Genomic DNA, 21,111 nt, shown 5'->3' with positions numbered 1-21,111 from the left:
TGGGACTAAGCCTACACTTAAAGGCATTTTTGTCAGGTGTGACTATGGATAAAGGAGAAATTTGATCCAGTTCACATTTGAAGAGGGGCTGTTACAATTTGCACTTTCCAAAGCATTACACAAACCATCACACAGCCACCCTTCAAAGTTTGCATTTTGTCATAGGGGCCACAATATCCAGCACCCATCCTGAGGAAAGGGGTCTATCACAAATGCAGTCAACTTTTAGCAGTCCTTTCCACCCCCGCTTGTGCCTTCGTGACCAATCCTCGGTGATTTTTCTCTCGTTTAGGAAGCTGGCTGAGTAATTGATTGGGGAGAGGGAGCGTGCGTTGTAAATGTAAAGCCTTATAAACAGCAACACTGGGCCCTGAACTGCAATCTGTTTGATCAATGGCATTTACTTAGAGGTGGGGAAAGGGCTCCCGCTGTGATGGAATGGAATGATCCCTTTTGCATGTGCCTCACACACAAAAACGGTCTCTTAGAAGCAAGGATGGAGCACAGAGGAAGGATTTGAAAATTTGTTTGAAATCTTCTGAAATGTGTTATTGTCATGGACTGGTTGGACGCAAATGGTGGGAGGAACCAGCTGGGAAACCATCAAGGGAAGAAGGATCAGAGCCCGGGGAATAGTGGGGGAAGAGGTGTAGTGGGTGGGGAGGCTGGCAGGCTGTCGCCCCAGGTGCAGTTTTTTTGGGGGGTGCATTTCTCACAACACCCTGCCCTGTCGTGTTGCATCCTTCTCACAGCACGCTCTAGCTGGAGGGCACCTTGAGAAGGACTCCACAGCTCACAGTACCCTGCAGCCCCAGCCCTGCTACTTCCTTCTCACTCAGCCTTCCACCTGATGTGCACACCCTGAATTCCAGCCCCTACTCAAATTTTGGGCTGTTTTCTAGTTTGTCTCAGTGCCTTTTATTTCATCAAGGACTGCAGCGACTCTGCCATTACCTTTGTGTTCACGTTCCCCAATTTATCCAAAGAAGAAAGAAAGCTAAACTTGTGTATGTGATCTAACAATGCCTTGTCGGCGGATGTGTTCGATGACGGAACAAGCCAGTGCAACAGCTTTGATGGACTCTGTTGCTCGGGTCAAGGTTTCCAGGAGGATTAATTACTAGCAATTTACAGGATCTTGGAGTGCCAGCAAGGGGTTCTGACCCTTTCCTTTGAAATGTTGCCCCTAGGGGGACAGCGATGGAATAGACTTCACAGTGCTGCTGGCCTGCAGTTCCAGTTAAATTTTAGGAGTCGGCAATGATTCACTCTGGGAAAGCTTACGGCTTGCTTCCCCCCACCAATCTGCATCATAACTTGCATATGAATCATAACCTTGCAATAATTAAAACAAAAATGATAATGTTGTAATTAAAACAGCCACCATCACATACATGCCAGCAAAATGCTAAAAGAGGACCCTGCTTTCACTGCTACCTGAATTTTGCCATATAAGGATGAAGGGTGTGTACAGCCCCAGCCCCATATCCACCCCACAGCTCTGATCATGCCCCGCCCCCAGTTAGGAACCACCTGCAGCACCTCAGCTTTTGTCCTGAATTAGTTCAGGGGTGGGGTTAATGTTTAATTAGGGCAAAAACCCTAATTAAACATATGTTGCTGAGGTGGGAGGGGTGGGGGGGCTGCATCTCCCCCCTTATTAACTGGGGGGGGGCTGGAGTTCAGTTCTGAGGGGGCTCCTTCAAAGGTGCTCATGCAAGTGAGCACCCCACAGGATCTGTGCCTTGTGTCAACAGCTGTTGAGCAGACACAGCAATTCTGTGGGGTGGAGCATCAGGCAGGAAGGAGAACCAGGTAGCGTCAGGCTATTACCTTCTCCTCAAAAGATGCAGCCAGTAGTTAGGTAGGCCTCAGCTTATTGGTGGATTTTCCTGCCAGATGCTCCACCCTGTGAAAGCCCCAGAATGCTCAGCGACATTCCAGCTGACCCATAACAATCCATGGCTGTCTCAGCCTGACACCCAAATATCCCTCCTAGTAGGTCAAGTTTGGGCTTGGGACTCATAAGAACCCATTGCACACCCCTAGCAAGAATGTAAGAAGAGCCCTTCTAGAGAAGGCCAAAGGTCCACCTAGTCCACCAGCCTGCAAAAAGGACCAGCCTGCAACTTCACTCTCCCCGCTTGTGATGCCAAGGCACCACCATGCTCAGTTCAGAAGCAGGGACAAAACCACCACAATGGAAAATGCTGCTAACCAGAAGATTGGTGTTTTGAGCCAACCCAGGGACTGTCTGGGGCAGAATTCATGCATTGTAAGGAGCTGAATTAGATGACCCTTGGGGTCCCTTCCAACTCTGATTATATGATTGGGGGGACTTTGAGCAAAATGTCCTCACTGAGCCCCCATCGATGAATTGTCCCACCCTGGTTGCTCTTTCTCTGAGCCCAACACTCAGCCGCCTAAAGAGAGAGAGGTGCCAAGTGAGTGAATGGAGATGAATTCTTAATCATATCACCACTCATTTGGTTTGAGATCATAGAATCATAGAATCATAGAGTTGGAAGAGACCACAAGGGCCATCGAGTCCAACCCCCTGCCAAGCAGGAAACACCATCAGAGCACTCCTGACATATGGTTGTCAAGCCTCTGCTTAAAGACCTCCAAAGAAGGAGACTCCACCACACTCCTTGGCAGCAAATTCCACTGTCAAACAGCTCTTACTGTCAGGAAGTTCTTCCTAATGTTTAGGTGGAATCTTCTTTCTTGTAGTTTGGATCCATTGCTCCGTGTCCGCTTCTCTGGAGCAGCAGAAAACAACCTTTCTCCCTCCTCTATGTGACATCCTTTTATATCTTTGAACATGGCTATCATATCACCCCTTAACCTCCTCTTCTCCAGGCTAAACATGCCCAGCTCTCTTAGCCGTTCCTCATAAGGCATCGTTTCCAGGCCTTTGACCATTTTGGTTGCCCTTGAAAGGGAGATGACAGGCAAGTTTGAAGGACCAGCAAGGTGCGGCAGCAGGACCCTTCAGCGACATAGGTGCCCATTTCCCCAACCCTTCGAGGACATAGGTGCCCATTTCCCCAACCCTTCAGGGACATAGGTGCCCATTTCCCCAACCCTTCAGGGACATAGGTGCCCATTTCCCCAACCCTTCAGGGACATAGGTGCCCATTTCCCCAACCCTTTGGGGACATAGGTGCCCATTTCCCCAACCCTTCAGGGACATAGGTGCCCATTTCCCCAACCCTTTGGGGACATAGGTGCCCATTTCCCCAACCCTTCGGGGACATAGGTGCCCATTTCCCCAACCCTTCGGGGATATAGGTGCCCATTTCCCCAACCCTTCGGGGATATAGGTGCCCATTTCCCCAACCCTTCGGGGATATAGGTCCCATTTTTCCAACCCCTGTCACCAACACCAACACCAACAAGTCCTCAGCTCAAGCCATATAGGAAGCTGAGGTCCCTGTGGAATTCTACCATGTCTCTTCAAAGGAGCATTTATTGTAACCAAAGCAATTTAGCAAACTGTTGAGGATTTCTTTCTTTTCTTTAGGAAGCTTTTGAAAATAGCATTGAAGAGATGCCATTTATCTTAGTAAAGAGAAGGGATGTTTTGCAATGACAAAATAAGCTTGGGTTGTTAAAGTGGTGTGCGTTAAAGGCATCTTCTGCAAGGCAGCATAGCTCTTTAGCAAATGGGGAGTGAATCGATAACACAGCACTTAAAATTCTGTGGGCAGAGTCTGCTCTTCCCTCTGAAATTTACTGGTGTTTGGATTGCAAGGCTGAGTGCCATTTCCCACCGCCACCCCACGAGCTTTGCTTTTATACAGCCAGGCACTTTGTTTTAAGTTAACAGTCATATTTGTGTAGTTGAGGCTAAGGTTGGCTGGTGCCCATTGGGACTAGTAGGGCAGGAGCCCAAACAGTAGGTGGAGCCAGAGACTAAGACAGGCAGAGCTAACTAATTCTTTTTATATATAAAAAGAATTATATATTCTTAATGGACAAAGGCAAAAGGCTGCGACGCCCCCTGGGTTTGTTGTAAGCAGGAAGGCTGGCAGGTAGAGGTCGCCTCAGGTCAGATTAGAGTTGGTGGTACGGCACCCCACTTGGACCAGCCTTCGCTGGTTGAGAACGATCGTCCTCCTATAACACACAATAATTTTCTTTTCTTCTCTCCCCCCCACCCTGTCCTTGTTATTTCCTTTAGGGAAATTCTGGCCTGGGTTTCAGCATTGCTGGAGGAACAGACAACCCACACATTGGGGATGATCCTGGGATATTTATTACTAAGATTATACCAGGAGGAGCTGCAGCAGAGGACGGAAGACTCAGGTAAATTCATGCATTTGTTGTCTAAAATGGGCGTCCAATATTTGGGTCTGTCCTGGGGGAAAAGCCTGGTGCTGTTGCAGGAAGGGAGGTTGGAAAGGCTTGAGCCAATGATGAAGTCAACTAATTCTAGGTTTATCCTTCTCCTCCTCCTCCCCCCTGAGTTCTACAAGGGGTAAAAGTAAGGGCTTTTCTGCAGGACCCTTGAAAATGCATTATTTTCCCACATCTGTTTTATGCATTACTTGTGCGTTGAAGCATTGAAGTAAGGGGCAGATAGGGCTCATCAACCTGGAAAGGTAGCCCTTATAGGAGAAGGAAAACACTGATCCTAAAACTCCCCTGCCTTGCGGGACATCTTTAGAGGAAGAAAGGGCTAAGGAGTAAACCCCAAATAAATCCTAGGTGGAGTCCCTAAGACGGTTGGATGCTGCCCTGTACGTCTCCTTCTGGCAACTCCTGCATCCAAGCTGGTGTCAAATACATGGCTCTGCTCTCCTTTGGACCATATCAGTGAGGTCATGTAGCCTTATTGGAGTTCACCGATTGGGTCTACGTTGCTCCCGGACAGGAGGAAGGAAGTCAAATGACACTGAGGGTTGGTTCAGAGAAAGAGTTCTTTATTTCTGCTCTCCAGAACAGCAGAAAGGCACCTGCGTGGTCAGTCCACAGCAAGTCCAAAGAAAGAGAAATTTCATGCAGTATATATATCCTCCAGGCACCCTCTCCCCCTTCCCCAGGAATCCAGCCACGTCAGCTTGTACACGCAGGTTGACATCACAGATGTTCCTGCTTCGGCACTCTTAACCATAAAAGGGTATTCCTTCCTATACTTCTGACCATAAAAGGATATTCCTTCCTGTACTTCTGACCATAAAAGCATCTTCCTGTTCCTATTCTTATCTTGGAGCAAGAGGTCACCATCTCCAAGAACACCCTCTGGCACTGTTCCCAGACTAGGTCTGTGCGTCTTTGTGGTCAGGATATAAGATAAGGCACAGACATGTCTTCCCCGTTCTACTGGTACAGTCAAGGCCATCCTTGCCATCACAAACTGATAAAGGAGAGGGCTCTGAGCACTTGTTTATACAGCTGGGTTTTTGGCTCAAGAGCTAAAGTTAAAGCATTTTAGCTAAGGAAAAATAGGGATTTTGGTGCAGTTTCAAACTGCCTGCACAGTCAGTTTTGGGTTTGGGAAACCCATTCCTTCAGTCAAGAGGGGGGTCTTGTTGTCTGGCCAGGCCAGGACCTCCATGCACCCTGCTCAGACTTGCACCCCAGAGAGACCACTTCAATGTTGAAGTGGTCCAGTTTGACTTCACCCCTGGAGGCAAACTCCATTGCCTTTTGAGACAGATGGATGCCAACAACAGAAGCACCCCTGTTTGTTAACCAGTCTCACAGGCTGTTGTTAGATCTGATGTCCTGTTGCTCCTACCGAAAACCTTGCCCACACAGGACTTCTGGGTCAGCGCCATTCGCAATGGCAGAGCTCCTCTGACTGAGAGGAACCCGCTCCGTGAAAATCGGGTCTTGCCGCCGCGGCGAAGGCGGAGACCCTTTAAAAATCCCAGGCGGAGGAAGCCTGGGAACGTGGGATTCGGCTGACACCAGGAGCGCCTCCCCTACTTGCAGGGAAACCCTTTTTGGGGGGATCCGAAGCGACGTGGGGTAGGTGGCGCGGTGTTTTGAATCAACCGCTACTTTTACGGAGTGAAGCCGCACAGCCGTTGCCGGAGAGCGCTGACTTTTTCCTGTGGACAATTGGACTCTAAACAAGTACCCGTGAGTAGAACGGAAAATTGGATTAAGAAACATATTAATCTGGCACTGAAGCGGGAAGGCTCTAAACAGGAAGTCCGCCTCCCATTTTTTGTAAATAGATTGAAGCAAAAACTTTGTAAGCTAAAGTCTGGAAAGTCGTATATAAAGTTCTAAATTTCCTTCATTTATTATCATCAAAACCCCTCTTGGAAGCAGGAGAAAAGAGGGGGAATCTTTAGACTGTTTAAGCCTGCAGGAGAGAGAGTAAAGAAAGATACATTTCCACCGTCTCAAACCTGGGAACGGGGTGTCAGAGACAGAAATTTATGGGGAAGTTCATCGACTCTGAATGGAACGTCTTTTGACAGATAGTTAAAAAAAAAACACACAAGAGAAACAAATTGACTCCAATGTAGCTTCTTGCAATCAAAAGAAACAAAGTATTTGAAAAGTGAAAGTAATTTTCCTTTGTTGGTCCTGTTTTCAAAGATGGATACAAATAGAAATTGTCTCCTCTAGAGGGAGCTTGTTAATTTGTTGCTGGAGTCGATCTGGGGACCTCACAGCTGTAAGATTAGGATCGTGAGACCAGATTCTAACCTTGAAATAAAGATGTGTTTACAAGAAGTCTTGGTGCTTGCTTTTTGTAAGACAAGTGCTTTGCTGGAGCAGATGCATGAGAAGATGGATTTGATGACTGTTGCAGTTAAAAATTTTGGACAAGCGGTGAATACCCATATAGAAACCATTCAGGAACCAGCCCAGGAACCTGTTTTGACAGGGCAAGCGCAAGTGCAGAAGAAAATGGAGGTTGTTGTTGAACCTCAAGTAACACAAATGGAGAGACCCAAGGCTTTGCAGGAGTATAAGCCGCTGTTCTTGAAGTTTGAATCTGGAGTGGACCAGGGGGGGTCTGGGGTTGTGAGGGCTCTTAATTTTGGAAGGACTTTAAACATGCTTTTAAATACTTTCTGGATTACAGTGCTGACTGTGGGGAATGGGACTGTGGGGAATGGGCTGATTTGCTGAGGAGAGATGGAGATATTTTTGATATTTTTGGATTGGAGTCCCCCCGAGACCTACCCCCCAATGAGAAAGGAAAGAAATTAAGAAAAAGATCAACAAAAGACAAAGTAAAGTGCAGGTATAAACAAGAAGAAGATCTGCAGAAGGGACATGGAAAAGACTTAAGTGCCTCAGACATAAGATCACCAGGTTGATGGACTAGATGGACGGAATAGAAAGGACTGACAAAACCCAAGACCAGGAAGAAGAGACGATGGATGAAGATTGGAAGAAAGCTTTAAAAATTTATTTAGAAAAGTATCGTAAAATTAATGAGTATAAGAAAAATGTTGGAATGAAATTATTTGGCCTTAGCAGAAATGTTAAAAAGAATTATGTAAGAATATGTTATAGTTAAAAGAACTTGGTATATATAAGATTTAAGTTTTAAGTTTTAAGGTTTTTTATGATAAGATAAGGTTAAAATAGATTAAGGTAATTTAAGGATAGAATATTGTGAAAGATGGAAAGGATTTGCTGAGATAATTAACAACTAGAATACAAAAAAGGGAGGTGTGAGGAGGTCGATGAAATAAGTTAATGAAAGTTAAGGATTTGGGAATATTGGATTTGTTTTTAATTTTTTTGTTTATTTTTGCTTTTTGACTTTGATGTATTGTGTGTTTTGTTTTCTCTTTTTGACTTTGTTTACTGATTTGTATTGTTTAATTGTTATTTTTATCTACTTCTTTCTTTCTTTTTCTTTTTCTCTTGTTTTTTCCTTCTTTTTTCTTTGTAACTTTAAAATTCTCAATAAATATCATTTAAAAAAAAAAAAAACCTTGCCCACACATCCCTTGTCCTCAAGCCCTAGAAATCAATGACACTACTTTCTGTCACTGCTTCCGATGGAAATAAGGAAAGAACATGCAGTGTCACACCCTGGACTGATTGTAATTTAAGAAGGCAGGCAGGTGAGGGATGACTGGGGACAGGTTGAGGACCCAAGCACAGCATCACTTTCTCCGAACCAGCCAAAACTCAAATTGGCCACCAGATTTTGCTCAAGTCTTCTGCTGTAGTCATTTTACAGCCTCCTGCCAGTTTAACATGCAACTAAAAATCTAGCCTTAAGTTTATTGAATGGAGCTAAAGGTATAATGAAGAAAAATACATCTAATTCTCTTCCCAACTGTGTAATCTTTGCTCTGCCTATCTTTTTTTCTTTATGGGGTTTTTCTTTCTTAAAAAAAGAAAGAAACTGTGCAGCTGAATTGATTGCCAGGGTAAAGCAAGGAGATCAATTTTCCATCATTGCCATCCTTTATAGCGACTCACTCAATCTCTTGTAAGATTGCGAGATTCCTGCTTGACAAAAGCAATCTGTTTGAAAGAAACATATTGTGCAGCAACCATAAACTTTGCGATAGAACCACTCAGTTAATATGACTCAGCCATTTGGAACAGGAATCTGTGGAGGAGCTAATTGTGGTCACTGGTGGGTTTAAGCTATTTTTGCAACGCATAGGATTTCAGAAATCTGGCTGTGATCAGTCCCATAAACTAATGGAAACCTTGTCCTCCTAAGCATGGGTCTTAATGTAGCCAATTTGATGCAGTCCATGTACAAGGGGGAGCTATAAGGAGCCTCTGGGAAAGCCCAAAGTTTGCCACAGTACAAAAGTCTTTAGGGGAAGAAAACCCTATGTGTGGGAACCCCCAATCAACCCTATCAGGACTGGGCTTGCTCATTAGCAATGGAATGTTGACTGAGTGGTCTGGGGCAGAAACCAAGGGGAATGGAAATAAGTACAGTGGTACCTCAGGTTAAGTACTTAATTCGTTCCAGAGGTCTGTACTTAAACCGAAACTGTTCTTTTTTTTTTTTTTTTATAAATATTTTATTAGATTTTCTTATACAAAGTCAATAATGTAATACAAAAGAAAGAAAATAAAGAAAGAAAAGAAAAAAAGATATAAGAAGAACCAACTTTCCAAACCATTTTTGCCAATCTAATCGGACTTCCCCACATCTTCCAGACCCTGCGTTCTTTACAATAAAAACATCAGCAATTTGTTACCTTGTTTTGTACCTTACTGTATCTTTCAGTTATTATGTTTCTAAATTCAAAATGCTGTTTCCCAATTACTTATACCTTTAAATAAACATAATAAAGTTACTTCACATTTCTACCTTGTCTTTCTTATAACTTAATTTCCAATTCATCAGATCTAGTTGCTGAAGCTATAATTTCCAAATCATGCACATTCTTAACATTCATATAGTTTAAAATGTTTTTGCAAATAATCCTTAAATTTTTTCCAGTCCTCTTCCATTGTTTCTTCTCCCAGATCACGGATTCTGCCAGTCATTTCTGCCAATTCCATATAGTCCATCAATTGCGTCTGCCACTCTTCCAGTGTGGGTAGATCTTGTGTCTTCCAGTACTTTGCAATTAAGATTCTTGCTGCTGTAGTTGCATACATAAAAAAGGTTTTGTCCTTCTTTGACACTTTCTGGTCCACAATGCCCAGAAGGAAGGCCTCTGGTTTCTTATAAACCGAAACTGCTCTTAACCTGAAGCACCACTTTAGCTAATGGGGCCTCCTGCTGCTGCCACGCCACCGGAGCCCAATTTCTGTTCTTATCCTGAAGCAAAGTTCTTAACCTGAAGAATTATTTCTGGGTTAGCGGAGTCTGTAACCTGAAGCGTATGTAACCTGAAGCGTATGTAACCTGAGGTACCGCTGTATTCTGGAACATGGGATGGCTGGCTGGGATCATAGAAAAGAGCTCCGGAATGCAACATTTTGTTGCAGCCCCCCCCCCCCTTGTAGAATAACTGATTATAAGTTAGGACTAGATCTTTTTTATTATTATCTTGAACAGACTTTTTTAATCCTTGACCTGTGACCAGCTTGCATCTTGAAGTCACTTTGAACTGAGAAATAAAGAAATTATGATATTTTTCTTTCTTTTTGACAGAAGTGCATGAAATCTGTCGGCATGCTAGCCACTGCAGAGTGGATAAAGCCTGGCCAATGACATTTGAGAATAAAACAATAAAAGCAGTTGAAAAGAACTATTTAAAAAAATGGGATGAGCTAAGAGGATTAAACCACACACCAACCTTCTACATATCCAGATAGGCTTGCCTGAACAAAAACGTTTTTGGCAGGTGTCAAAAAGAGTAATGTAGCCACCTACCCAATGTCAGTACAGTGGTACCTTGGGTTACATACGCTTCAAGTTACAGACTCCGCTAACCCAGAAATAGTGCTTCAGGTTAAGAACTTTGCTTCAGGATGAGAACAGAAATCGTGTTCCGGCGGCGCAGCGGCAGCAGGAGGCCCCATTAGCTAAAGTGGTGCTTCAGGTTAAGAACAGTTTCAGGTTAAGAACGGACCTCCGGAACAAATTAAGTACTTAACCCGAGGTACCACTGTACACAGGGAGTTCCAAGTGTAGGTGCTGCCACACTAGCATATCAATTTCTTACAACTGCAGACTGGACATTGTGTGACACTGTGTAACAGCACCAGTTCTGCAGGCTAGGTGCTCATGGGATCAGTTTGGCTGCCCTTGTGGGGATTTGTGTGCAGTCTATATATTATTCCAAAATGCTTACCAGCTCAGGGCCGGTGGCTATGCAAATCTCTTGGTTGTGTGTGTTTGTGTGTGTGTGTTTGCAGACCTCTGGCAATGCTATTTGCTCAGTGCATAATTTAGCTGCAAGTTAATAAAGAAAGGAGACCTTCACCCTATTAAAAAAACAACATGCTTGTTTTGCAGGCAGCGGTAAATTAGAGCCTCCATTAACAGATTGTGTATGTTGTTTGCTTTATGTTGGGAAGTTTATGAGCTCATTAAGTTAGATCATTTCGTATTTCGGGGCACTTTTTTTGTTTTTGTTTTCTTTTGCTTCTAAGAGAAGAGTAATGGTCCTGGCACCAACTCAGCAGTGGAAGTGTTTCTGAAGTTCATAAGGGGAATATTTGGAACATGTCCAGATTGCTGTGCATGAGCTAGGAACGAAAATAAATCCAAATGCTTCATAAATAGGCACTTGAGGCATCCGTTACACTGGGCCAAATGCTGCTTCTTTTAGTTGCAAGCTGATAACCATATCTGATGGTGACAGAAGCAAAGCATTCCGCCTTTTCTCTTTGCCCTTGTACGGCCAAGAACATGGGCTCTTCATTCATTCTCCTCCTGAACCCCTTCCAGTCTCATTTCACAGGGAGCACCTATCTGGAGGTGCTAATATACTCCTCAGAATACTGGCTGGACCTGGGCGGATGGGAGCTCAGGGGAGAGAGATCTATTGAGAACAAACTTCAATCTGCAGGTGGAAGCTTCTCATTGAGGTTCCTCCAAGCCCCAGACTGACTCTGCCCACCCTTGCTAGCCACTGGATCTTTCTGGGCGGGAAGGAATTCAAGAAGGCTTCATGTTGCTTTTTTATGCTCCAGTATCATGGCTTGCTCCTCAGAAGATTCAGAATGAGTAATAGAAAGTACTTTTTCATTTAACACATAGTTAAACTACGGAGCTTGCTCCCCCAGGAGGCAACAACAGCCACCAACTTGGATGGCTTTAAAAGAGGATTATCATGGAGGTTAAGTCTTATCAGTGGCTGCTAGGCATGACAGAGCCTCAAGCATGTTTCTGAATACTATTTGCTGGAAACTGCAGGAGGGGAGAGTACTTGGGTCCTGCTTATGGGCTTACCAGAGGCATCAGTGTGATGGCCTGGGACTCAGGATTGGACTTGGAACCAGAGGAGTCTCAGTCCGCACTGGATCCTCTGCCTCAGGCGACATCAGAACCAAGTCTGGGGCCTGATTCTGAAGAGCCCCAGTCTGCACAGGTTCCCCTGCAACAAGCACCAGCTGGGCCAAGTCAAGGGCCTGAGCCTGCCCTGGCTCCAGATGCGGGGGATGACCTCATTGCCTTCAGCTGGGCCATCACTTATAGCTGCTCCACTACCAGTTGGGTCAGGAGAGGCTGAGGCGGCCTCTGGGTCTAGTAACCCACTGACATCTCCCAAGATGCAGAGACTAAGGTCTGAGAGAAGGAGAGACCTGAGAACTCGCAGGAGGAGTGCTCACCTTCGGGCGAGACAGGGAGGTGAGTCACCGGGGGATCAGGACCGGCCATTACCCCGACAGAGATAAAAGGCTGTCAGACCCCGCCCCAGGTTGTGGGAGCAACATTGCTGTTTGCTAGAACCTGCCTGTGACCCTGTGCCTGACCTAGCCTGGTTTCCTGCCTTGACCCTGTCGGACTGACTCTTCACGGAACCCTTGGATTCGGGACCGGACCTGGACCGCGTTGCTCGGGTTTACCCCCGATCTGGCACAATCTGGTTGGCCACTGTGAGAACAAAATGGTGGACAAGATGAGCCATTGGCCTGATCCAATAGGCTCTTCTTATGTCCTTATGTTCTTACGTGTTGCCTCCTTGTATATCCTGGCTGACTGACTCATACGTTCTATGGGTCTCACCTTTCACTCTGCTGCTTGTTAAATGGTTCTTCCCCCCACCCCCAATCATATTTATTAGTTTTCCTAATTTTTAACAAATCAGTGCCAAATTACATCATTTAATACAATTTCCCCAAAAAGTTGACTTCCCACTCTTCGTCCTAGATGTGTCCCAACTTCCCCCCATTGCTGCTTGATGTTACATATTTATTTCTAATTTACATTGCATTCCTTATATTCAATTTACAATTATTATTATTATTATTATTATTTATTTTCATTTGCTATATACTGGTACGTGTTACATTCATACAAAAAAAATGCATTTATACAGATCATACATTTTTGCCTTAATTAACATATACCCAAAAATACAAAAAGAAAACAAGAATAAAAAATAGAAAAGAAAAAAAGGAAAAAGGAAATATATTAAAAAGAAAATGAAAAGGGGAAAAAAGAAGAAGAAAGAAATTGGCGAAATTAACAGAAATAGTAAGAGATCAACCAAATGAAAAAATCAGGAGAGAATGGGATGTCTTTGCGAATTATATGAAGAAGGTTGGTTCCCCAAACTACGACTGGCTTAGTTTAAGCTAAAAACTCCACAGGTAAAAATTTGTCTCTCCACAAGGTTTATAATGATTACAGACAACCAAAGATATGAACCTACAGGAACCGTATAGTGGTCGAAGGATGTCAACCTTCCTTTCTTTCTTTTTCAATTTACAATTATTGATTTTTTTAAAATTCCCCTTTCCCATTATCCTCCAGCTGTCGATTTATCAGTTCCTGCTCGTACATTTACATAATGATAACATACTCCCTTAAGGAACAAAAGAGGTTACACATCTCCTTGCCTGCTTGTTAAATGGTTCCTGACTCACCTCAGAAAGAAGGTTTAAAGTTACTGTTTTCTAAGTTCAAACAGCGTTTCTAGCCAATGCAGCAAAGTCAACTCTAAACCTCTCCCTTTGGATTTAAGAAGTATTCCCAGGTGCTTTCCTGGCCACCTATCTCAGATTGACTCACCCTGAAGAAGGACCCTCTTGGCCTTTCCTATAACAAAGGGGGGAGCAGGGGAGAGGCAGGAAAGCTACCACGTTTGCCACCAGATTACATAAATTGATAAAATGAGGAGAGGGTAGCAGTAGCGAGGAAGAGGAAGAGTCAGGTGGCAACTGTGGCTCAAGAGGAGCAATGTTTTATGCTGACCCTATCACAGTCTGTTGTTCATGGTTCAGCTTTGACAGAGAATGAAGGACCAGGATGGTTTTAGAGGGCAATGAATGGCAGCAGGGCTGTCTTAAGCATATGCAGCGCTGGGGTGCAAAGATCTGCCCGGCGACCCGGGTTGCCCAGTCCCAGGCATGCAGGAGGGCGGAGCGGGCCGGCTGCCTCAGCATCTCATTGGCTCGGTCACCCCCAAACTCGCAGCGCAGAGCCGCCCACAGCAGAGGAGTCCACAGCGGCGCTCCGACTGATGGGCGGGCTCTTCCCTGGACTCAACTCTTGGGCCCTGGACTCTCAGCCTGGCGCCCCTGAAAGCCCATTGCCCGGGTGCCCCACACCCCTAGCACCTATGGTTAAGACGGCCCTGAGTGGCAGTAAGGTTCAGATCAGATCTTCTTGTGTTTCTAGGGTGACTGGTTTAGCTCAGATTAAATTGAGCCAATCTCATTTGAACTGAGGGCAGAAGCTAAATCCATAGCTGCTGTTGTTGTCGTTTAGTCGTGACCAACTCTTCGTGACCCCATGGACCAGAGCACGTCAGGCACTCCTGTCTTCCACTGCCTCCCGCAGTTTGGTCAAACTCATGCTGGTGGTTTCCAGAACACTGTCCAACCATCTTGTCCTCTGTCATTCCCTTCTCCTTGTGCCCTCCATCTTTCCCAACATCAGGGTCTTTTCCAGGGAATCTTCTCTTCTCATGAGGTGGCCAAAGTATTGGAGCCTCAGCTTCAGGATCTGTCCTTCCAGTGAGCACTCAGAGCTGATTTCCTTAAGGGCTGAATCCATAGCTAGTTCTGAAATATTATTTATCACGCCAGGAGCTGTAAAAGTTAAAGACAAGTAAAGCCCGAGCCACTGGTTGTTGTTGTTTTTTTCAGTCTACAAAATGTGTTGATTACTATCTCCCAGGAAATTACACTGAGTTTTAAGAAGGCTGCAGAATCCAAAACCAGTATTGTGAGGCTTAACCCAGATGATGGTTTCATCAGTGGCTCTGCACTCTGCTACAGCAATTATGAGGATTAAATAGCCCTGTAATCATTTGGAGGGAGTGGAGCAGGGGGAACTATTAAGGTCTTTGCTGAGTTTTGTATTAGTCAGGGAAGGAAATGTCACACATCCAGTCCCATTGCATAAAATGGCTCCAAATGCTGCCATTTCCTCCATTTGATGCAAAAGCTGCTTCTCAAATAGTTCAGACGTGAAAACAGGGACCCCAATTCTCATACTCCTCCTGCCATGTGCCCCTGAAGGCTCTGTACCTTTGTGTACTGCATTCGTCATTTTACTTTGCAAAAGACTGTCCCGTCCCCATCACCCCCACCAATTCAAACGACAAGTCACAGTTTTTCACCCTCTGGTGTATATGTGGTGTCTAGTTTAGCACAGAAGTTCCCATTCAGTACCAACAGTGGTTAACAAGCCTCATTCAGGTCGTCTGCAGCGCGTCTGTAGGTGTGTGGTTGAAGACAGGAGACGGCACATCAGTCACATCAAATACTCCTATTGATTCTGAATTGCATTCGAATTTCTTCTTTTATTTCTTACGTTGCATTTTATCATATTGCCATTTGAACTCTGTGGAACTCAAACTGCAGTAGAAAAAATATGCCATATGTAAGAAATAAAAGATGAAATTTAAAAATCCATTAAAATTGTACAGCATCCTGCACAGTATATTGCAATTGCTACAACAGGCAGAGAATCCATACAGTGCTTCTCCAAGACCCTCAGCAATTTCGAAGTGGTCCAGGGCATTGGGGACCCACTGGGCTAGCAACAAGATGTTGTGGTGTAGGGAATTGCAGGCACCATATTCCACCCCCGTCGTCCGTAGGGGTGGAAGGATCTGCCAACTTTGGTGCTCCCAGTTCTAAATCCCCCCCCCCCCCAGTCTTAAGTTCAGTTCTTCACATTTATGCAGCATTTAGTGAATTCCTGAAGAAAATTTATCAGCATATTAGCATGGATTTCTCTTAATAAACATTTTTGTTTGCAGTTTTGACTAACGTATCCATTTTTGCGAGCATCTTTGCAAGATTTTTTCTCATCTAACACCTTTTTGTATGTTGTTTATAATAATAATAATTATTATTATTATTTATTTATACCCCGTCCATCTATCTGGGTTTCCCCACCCACTCTGGGCAGCTCCCAATCAAACGTTAAAAACACAATACAGCATTAAACATTAAAAACTTCCTTAAATAGGGCTGCCTTCAGGTGTCTTTTAAAAGTAGGATGGTTGCTTATTTCCTTGACATCTGATGGGAGGGTGTTCCACAGGGCAGGCACCACTACCGAGAAGGCCCTCTGTCTGGTTCCCTGTAACCTCACTTCTTGCAGTGCTGGACCTCAGTGTTGAGGGGGTGGAGGCGCTCCTTCAGGTATACTGGGCCGAGGCCATTTAGGGCTTTACAGGTCAGCACCAACACTTTGAATTGTGCTTGGAAACATACTGGGAGCCAGTGTAGGTCTTTCAAGACCGGTGTTATAATGGTCCCGGTGGCAACTGCCAGTCACCAGTCTAGCTGCCGCATTCTGAATTAGTTGTAGTTTCCAGGTCACCTTCAAAGGTAGCCCCACATAGAGCTCATTGCAGTAGTCCAAGCGAGAGATAACTAGAGCATGCACCACTCTGGTGAGACAGACTGCAGGCAGGTAATTCTCAACCTGTGTACCAGATGGAGCTGGTAGACAGCTGCCCTGGACACAGAATTGACCTGCGCCTCCATTGACAGCTGTGAGTCCAAGGTGACTCCCAGGCTGCACACCTGGTCCTTCAGGGGCACAGTTACCCCATTCAGGACCAGGGAGTCCTCCACACCAGCCCGCCCCCTGTCCCCCAAGAACAATACTTCTATCCTGTCAGGATTCAACCTCAATCCGTTAGCTGCCATCCATCCTCCAACCATCTCCAGACACGCACACAGGACCTTCACTGCCCTCACTGGTTCCCATTTAAAAGAGAGGTGGAGCTGGGTATCATAATGTGTTCATTTTTATCTTCTTATGTCTCCTTCCCTGGTTCCACTTGCAGCAACAAAGAAGCGTTGCCCCTCTTCCTTGCACAAGCTATTTTGCTGTTTCCATATTATTCTTCCTGAAACTGATTTTCCCCTCCCCTGCCCCTTTGCTAGATGTTCCACCCTAATTTAAACCAGTTGGAAGTCCATAAAGACCTCCTTCCTCTGTAGTTTGTAACAATGTGTGGTCGTCCTTGCTGCTGAGACCCAAAGTGCCCATTCCTTGCAGCACGCTGTAATTTGGCATGTTTTGCTTTGACAAACGTACTAATGAAGGGTGTGGCTTTGTTTTGGTTTTTTGCATGTTTCGACAAGAGGTTGCAAAGTGAGTTTTCTCAGTTCCCTTCTCCACCTTCTCGAAAGGTGGAGAATCCTCTTGCTTCAGAGTGATTATGTCTCTTCCCAACTTATTTTTTTAAAATAAAAATGGGCGGAATTTTGGCTAGCAGGCTTGTTGTGACTCTTTAATTTGTTAGTGTGCGTTGTGTGTGTGTGTGTGTGTGTGTGCTAAGAGAGAGCGAGGGAGAGCGAGATGAAAGTTGCTTGCAACACTCCTAATTTGGACTAGGCCTTTGGGGAGGTATGTGTTGCAACCGGTTTTCCTGCATCAACACGAACCTGCTTTGAGTAGTTTGCGAGCGGCTTTTCTGGGGCTTGGATTAACAGGTGGCAGATACCGAAAAGGGCTCTTTTTCTTCGTCTGCGTTCTCTTCTTAAACGAAAAGTGAGGCTCTCCTCCTCCTCCCTCGGTTGTACCTGAAGGGGACCTGTGTTCTGTGCAAGGCTTTGTCGCTGCCCTTGCCCACCTGCTATGCAGAGCAGCATCTTTGAAAACTCCTCTGAGGGATTTGAGTACCTTGCATTCTCCAGAGCTCAGAGAACAGAGAGCAACTACTTAGACCAGGAGGAAGGAGTAAGTAGAGCCCTCTTTCTAGCCTTTTGGTCTTTTCTCATATCCGGAAAGGCAAAGGGGGAAGGTCATTGATTCCTTCCTCTGCTGGCTGCTTGCAAATGGGAAGGAGAGGCAGGAATCTGCCATCACATCCTGGTCCTGCTAACATCTTCCTCTCTGCCTGCCATTTCTTATTAATTCTTTGCGCTTGAACTGCACCTGTGTGTGAAGTAATGTGTTCTCCCTCCCTTGGTGTATAGCTTGCTGGTGTCTGCTGAATTTGTCCCCAGTACTGGTTCTTACCAACCTATTTCACTGACACCTATCTGCCTGTTTCCTTCTTTGTGTTTCACTGACCCAAATGTGCAAATTGTGAAATTATGGATGACATCCAGCAATGACTGCTCACTTGCATAATAGAGATCTGCCTGTTCGATGGGACTTCGGGTTTCTCTGCTCCCCAATACACTCTCTATCTGCTCCAGAGGGGCTCTATAGCCTTCCAAGGAGCAGATTTTTTGGGGTGGAGTTGAGTTCATGATCTGGGGAAAATCAATGAATCTGGTTGTCCCGTTGCAGTTGTACCATGGTGTTTCTTCTCTCTGTGTTCCTCCAAGTGGTTATTTCTCCTCTGGTCACTCCTGTACATAGCTGTCAACTTTTCCCTTTTCTTGCGAGGAATCCTATTCGGAATAAGGGAATTTCCCTTTAAAAAAGGAAAACGTTGACAGCTGTGCTCCTGTACATGACCTGACTGCCTGTCTCCAGCCACTGCGGTCATCTGCAAGGGCTTCCCACATGGCAAGGTTGATGTTGCTGGCCTTCATACCAAAGAGTGCACTCCAGATTTAGGTGCACAGCTAAATATGTGAAGCACAGCCTCTTGCAGTTGTGTATCAGGTATTTGTATCAGGAATCCTGGATATAGCTGGGGCTCCCTGTGGAATGTACACTTGAAGGCAACCCTGGGTTTGCCGCATGTAATGCATGGAACAGTCCTGTGTCTTTAAAGCAAAGAGGTCTTCCGATATCTGAAACTCGAGCCAAATGTAGCTGAGCCTGAACTTCAGCTCTTGAGATGGACAGTGATGATTAGCATTCACTGCACAGTGACAAAATTGCTGTTTGGGGCAGCTGTGGTTAGACGGGAAGATTGGGGAGGAGGAAATGAATGCCATACCTCAGCTCTTAACTCTACCTGCTCCTCTAGCGTTAGTGCATAGCAGATCATGAGTCACTCTGCTGAACTGAAATTCTTTTGTCAATAAAAAAGAAAAATTCCGTCATTTTGCATAGAGTGTGTGTTTTATTAGTGAGGCTCATTATCTTCTGAATAGGAGTGGAAGTACTTTCTCAAAGCTGCCGCTGCCACTCGCTGTGCATCTGCAATATCTGCCGTCTAAGAAGTATTTCTAATCATGCATTGTTCATTCCGGAGAAATGAGCCCTCCATTCCCACCCCACCCCCATCCAACTACAATGAGAAGATTATACTGTAGTAGTAGTTTCACTGGGAGATTTATTTCCCTAGTGGTGGAATGTAGCTCAGTGCTTTACATGCAAAAGAGCCCAGGTCCAATTATTGGCATCTCCAGCTAGAGCTGGGAGTGTCCCATGAGGGAAAACTCAGTCGATGGAGCATGAGACTCTTAATCTTATGGTTGTGATTTCAAGCCCCATGTTGGGTGAAAGATTCCTGAATTTCATGGGGTTGGACTAGATGACTGTTGTGGTCCCTTGAAATTCTACAAACCTGTGATTCTGATTCTGTGAAACTATGGCAAGCCACTGCCAAGCAGTGTTGATGATATGGAGTTAGATGGACTAATGGTCTGACTCAGTATAAGGTGGTTGTTTAGTCGTTTAGTCGTGTCGAACTCTTTGTGACCCCATGGACCAGAGCACGCCAGGCACTCCTGTCTTCCACTGCCTCCCGCAGTTTGGTCAAACTCATGCTGGTAGCTTCAAGAACACTGCCCAACCATCGCGTCCTCTGTCGTCCCCTTCTCCTTGTGCCCTCCATCTTTCCTAGCATCAGGGTCTTTTCCAGGGAGTCTTCTCTTCTCATGAGGTGGCCAAAGTATTGGAGCCTCGGCTTCAGGATCTGTCCTTCCAGTGAGCACTCAGGGATGATTTCCTTCAGAATGGATAGGTTTGATCTTCTTGCAGTCCATGGGACTCTCAAGAGTCTCCTACAGCACCATAATTCAAAAGATCCTAGGTTAGCCATATCTATTAACTTCAGCGTGTCTACTCTAAGTAGGACTGGCACTGAATACTACCCATAGGGTGGGATGCATTGTAGTGCTAACTCCAGCACCATAATTCAAAAGCATCAATTCTTCGGCGATCAGCCTTCTTTATGGTCCAGCTCTCACTTCCATACATCACTACTGGGAAAACCATAGCTTTAACTATACGGGCCTTTGTTGGCAAGGTGATGTCTCTGCTTTTTAAGATGCTGTCAGTATAAGGTAGCTTCCTTTATTGAGGGAGGGGTCATAGCTCAGTGGGAGAGCATCTGCCTTGCATGCAGAAGTCCCAGGTTCAATCCCCAGTATCTCCGGGGAGGGATGGAAATGTTCCCTGTCTTGAAAAACCCTGGAGAGCCACTACCAGGCAGTGTCAAAAATACAGTGGGATGGATCAATGATATGACTCTGTATAAGGCAGCTTACTATGTTCTTTGTCTGCTCATTATGAACATGACTATCAATATATGCCATCTGTGCAAGGTGGTTTTTTTGTGGGGGGGGGCAGCAACATTGGCTCCTCCTACTGACTCACTCCCAAGCAAGACAAGGCACGGGCAAAACGGCTCTTTAAGACCCCACCCCCAAGAGGCAGAGCGGGTGGCCTTCCTTCAACCATCTCTGCTGCTCACTACCCTCGTCCTGCATTTTGCCTCCATGGGTGTGCACATCAAGCGCATAAGAAAGAAGAAATCCTGTTCAAACTGGAGAAGAGGGTGTTAAACAGCCTGTGCCTCAGCCTGGGAGGGAGTGGTTGGAGTGTCTTAACTAGAGCCAAGCTGAAATTACTCATAGGACATTTTAGGGAGGCAAACTCTGGTGATTTCTTTTTTCTCGTTCTTTTCAAAAACTGAGAGCTGCTTTGCTGAATGTGGAACCATTTATTATTATTATTTTTAAAGTGTGGGAGTCACCATTGCCCCTCACGATGCTCCAGAAATGACGCTATACCTGGGGCATTGTGGCAGATGCAAAACAGTGCTGGCTGGAAACATCTTAGGTGGGAAATGGTGTGGTGCTTCTTGTGGGTCAGCCCCATCTGTAAGACCCTGCTGGAAAAATTCCCTGCTCCTGGACAATATTACACAAAATGAAGTCCTCCAATGATTTCTTGCATTAAATTAAAAAACAAACATCTCTTTCATA

At 45.2% G+C, this 21,111-nt stretch overlaps 1 protein-coding gene across 19 annotated transcripts in view; it reads left to right on the top strand.

Moving 5' to 3' along the window:
• Positions 1 to 21,111, top strand: part of DLG2 (discs large MAGUK scaffold protein 2) — a gene marked incomplete at its 3' end in the record, with an annotated part of 818,053 nt that overhangs the window by 620,165 nt on the left and 176,777 nt on the right. For all 19 annotated transcript variants that reach the window (XM_081001988.1, XM_081001992.1, XM_081001989.1 and 16 more), the window contains one exon: positions 4,187 to 4,311. In XM_081001988.1, coding sequence (XP_080858114.1) covers positions 4,187 to 4,311 — 125 coding nt within the window. The remainder of the gene's footprint in view (positions 1 to 4,186; positions 4,312 to 21,111) is intronic.

Source organism: Podarcis pityusensis, assembly GCF_964106645.2.
Source record: "Podarcis pityusensis genome assembly, chromosome: 4".
Lineage (NCBI taxonomy): Eukaryota > Metazoa > Chordata > Lepidosauria > Squamata > Lacertidae > Podarcis > Podarcis pityusensis.
This window is presented reverse-complemented; position numbering and strand designations above follow the sequence as displayed.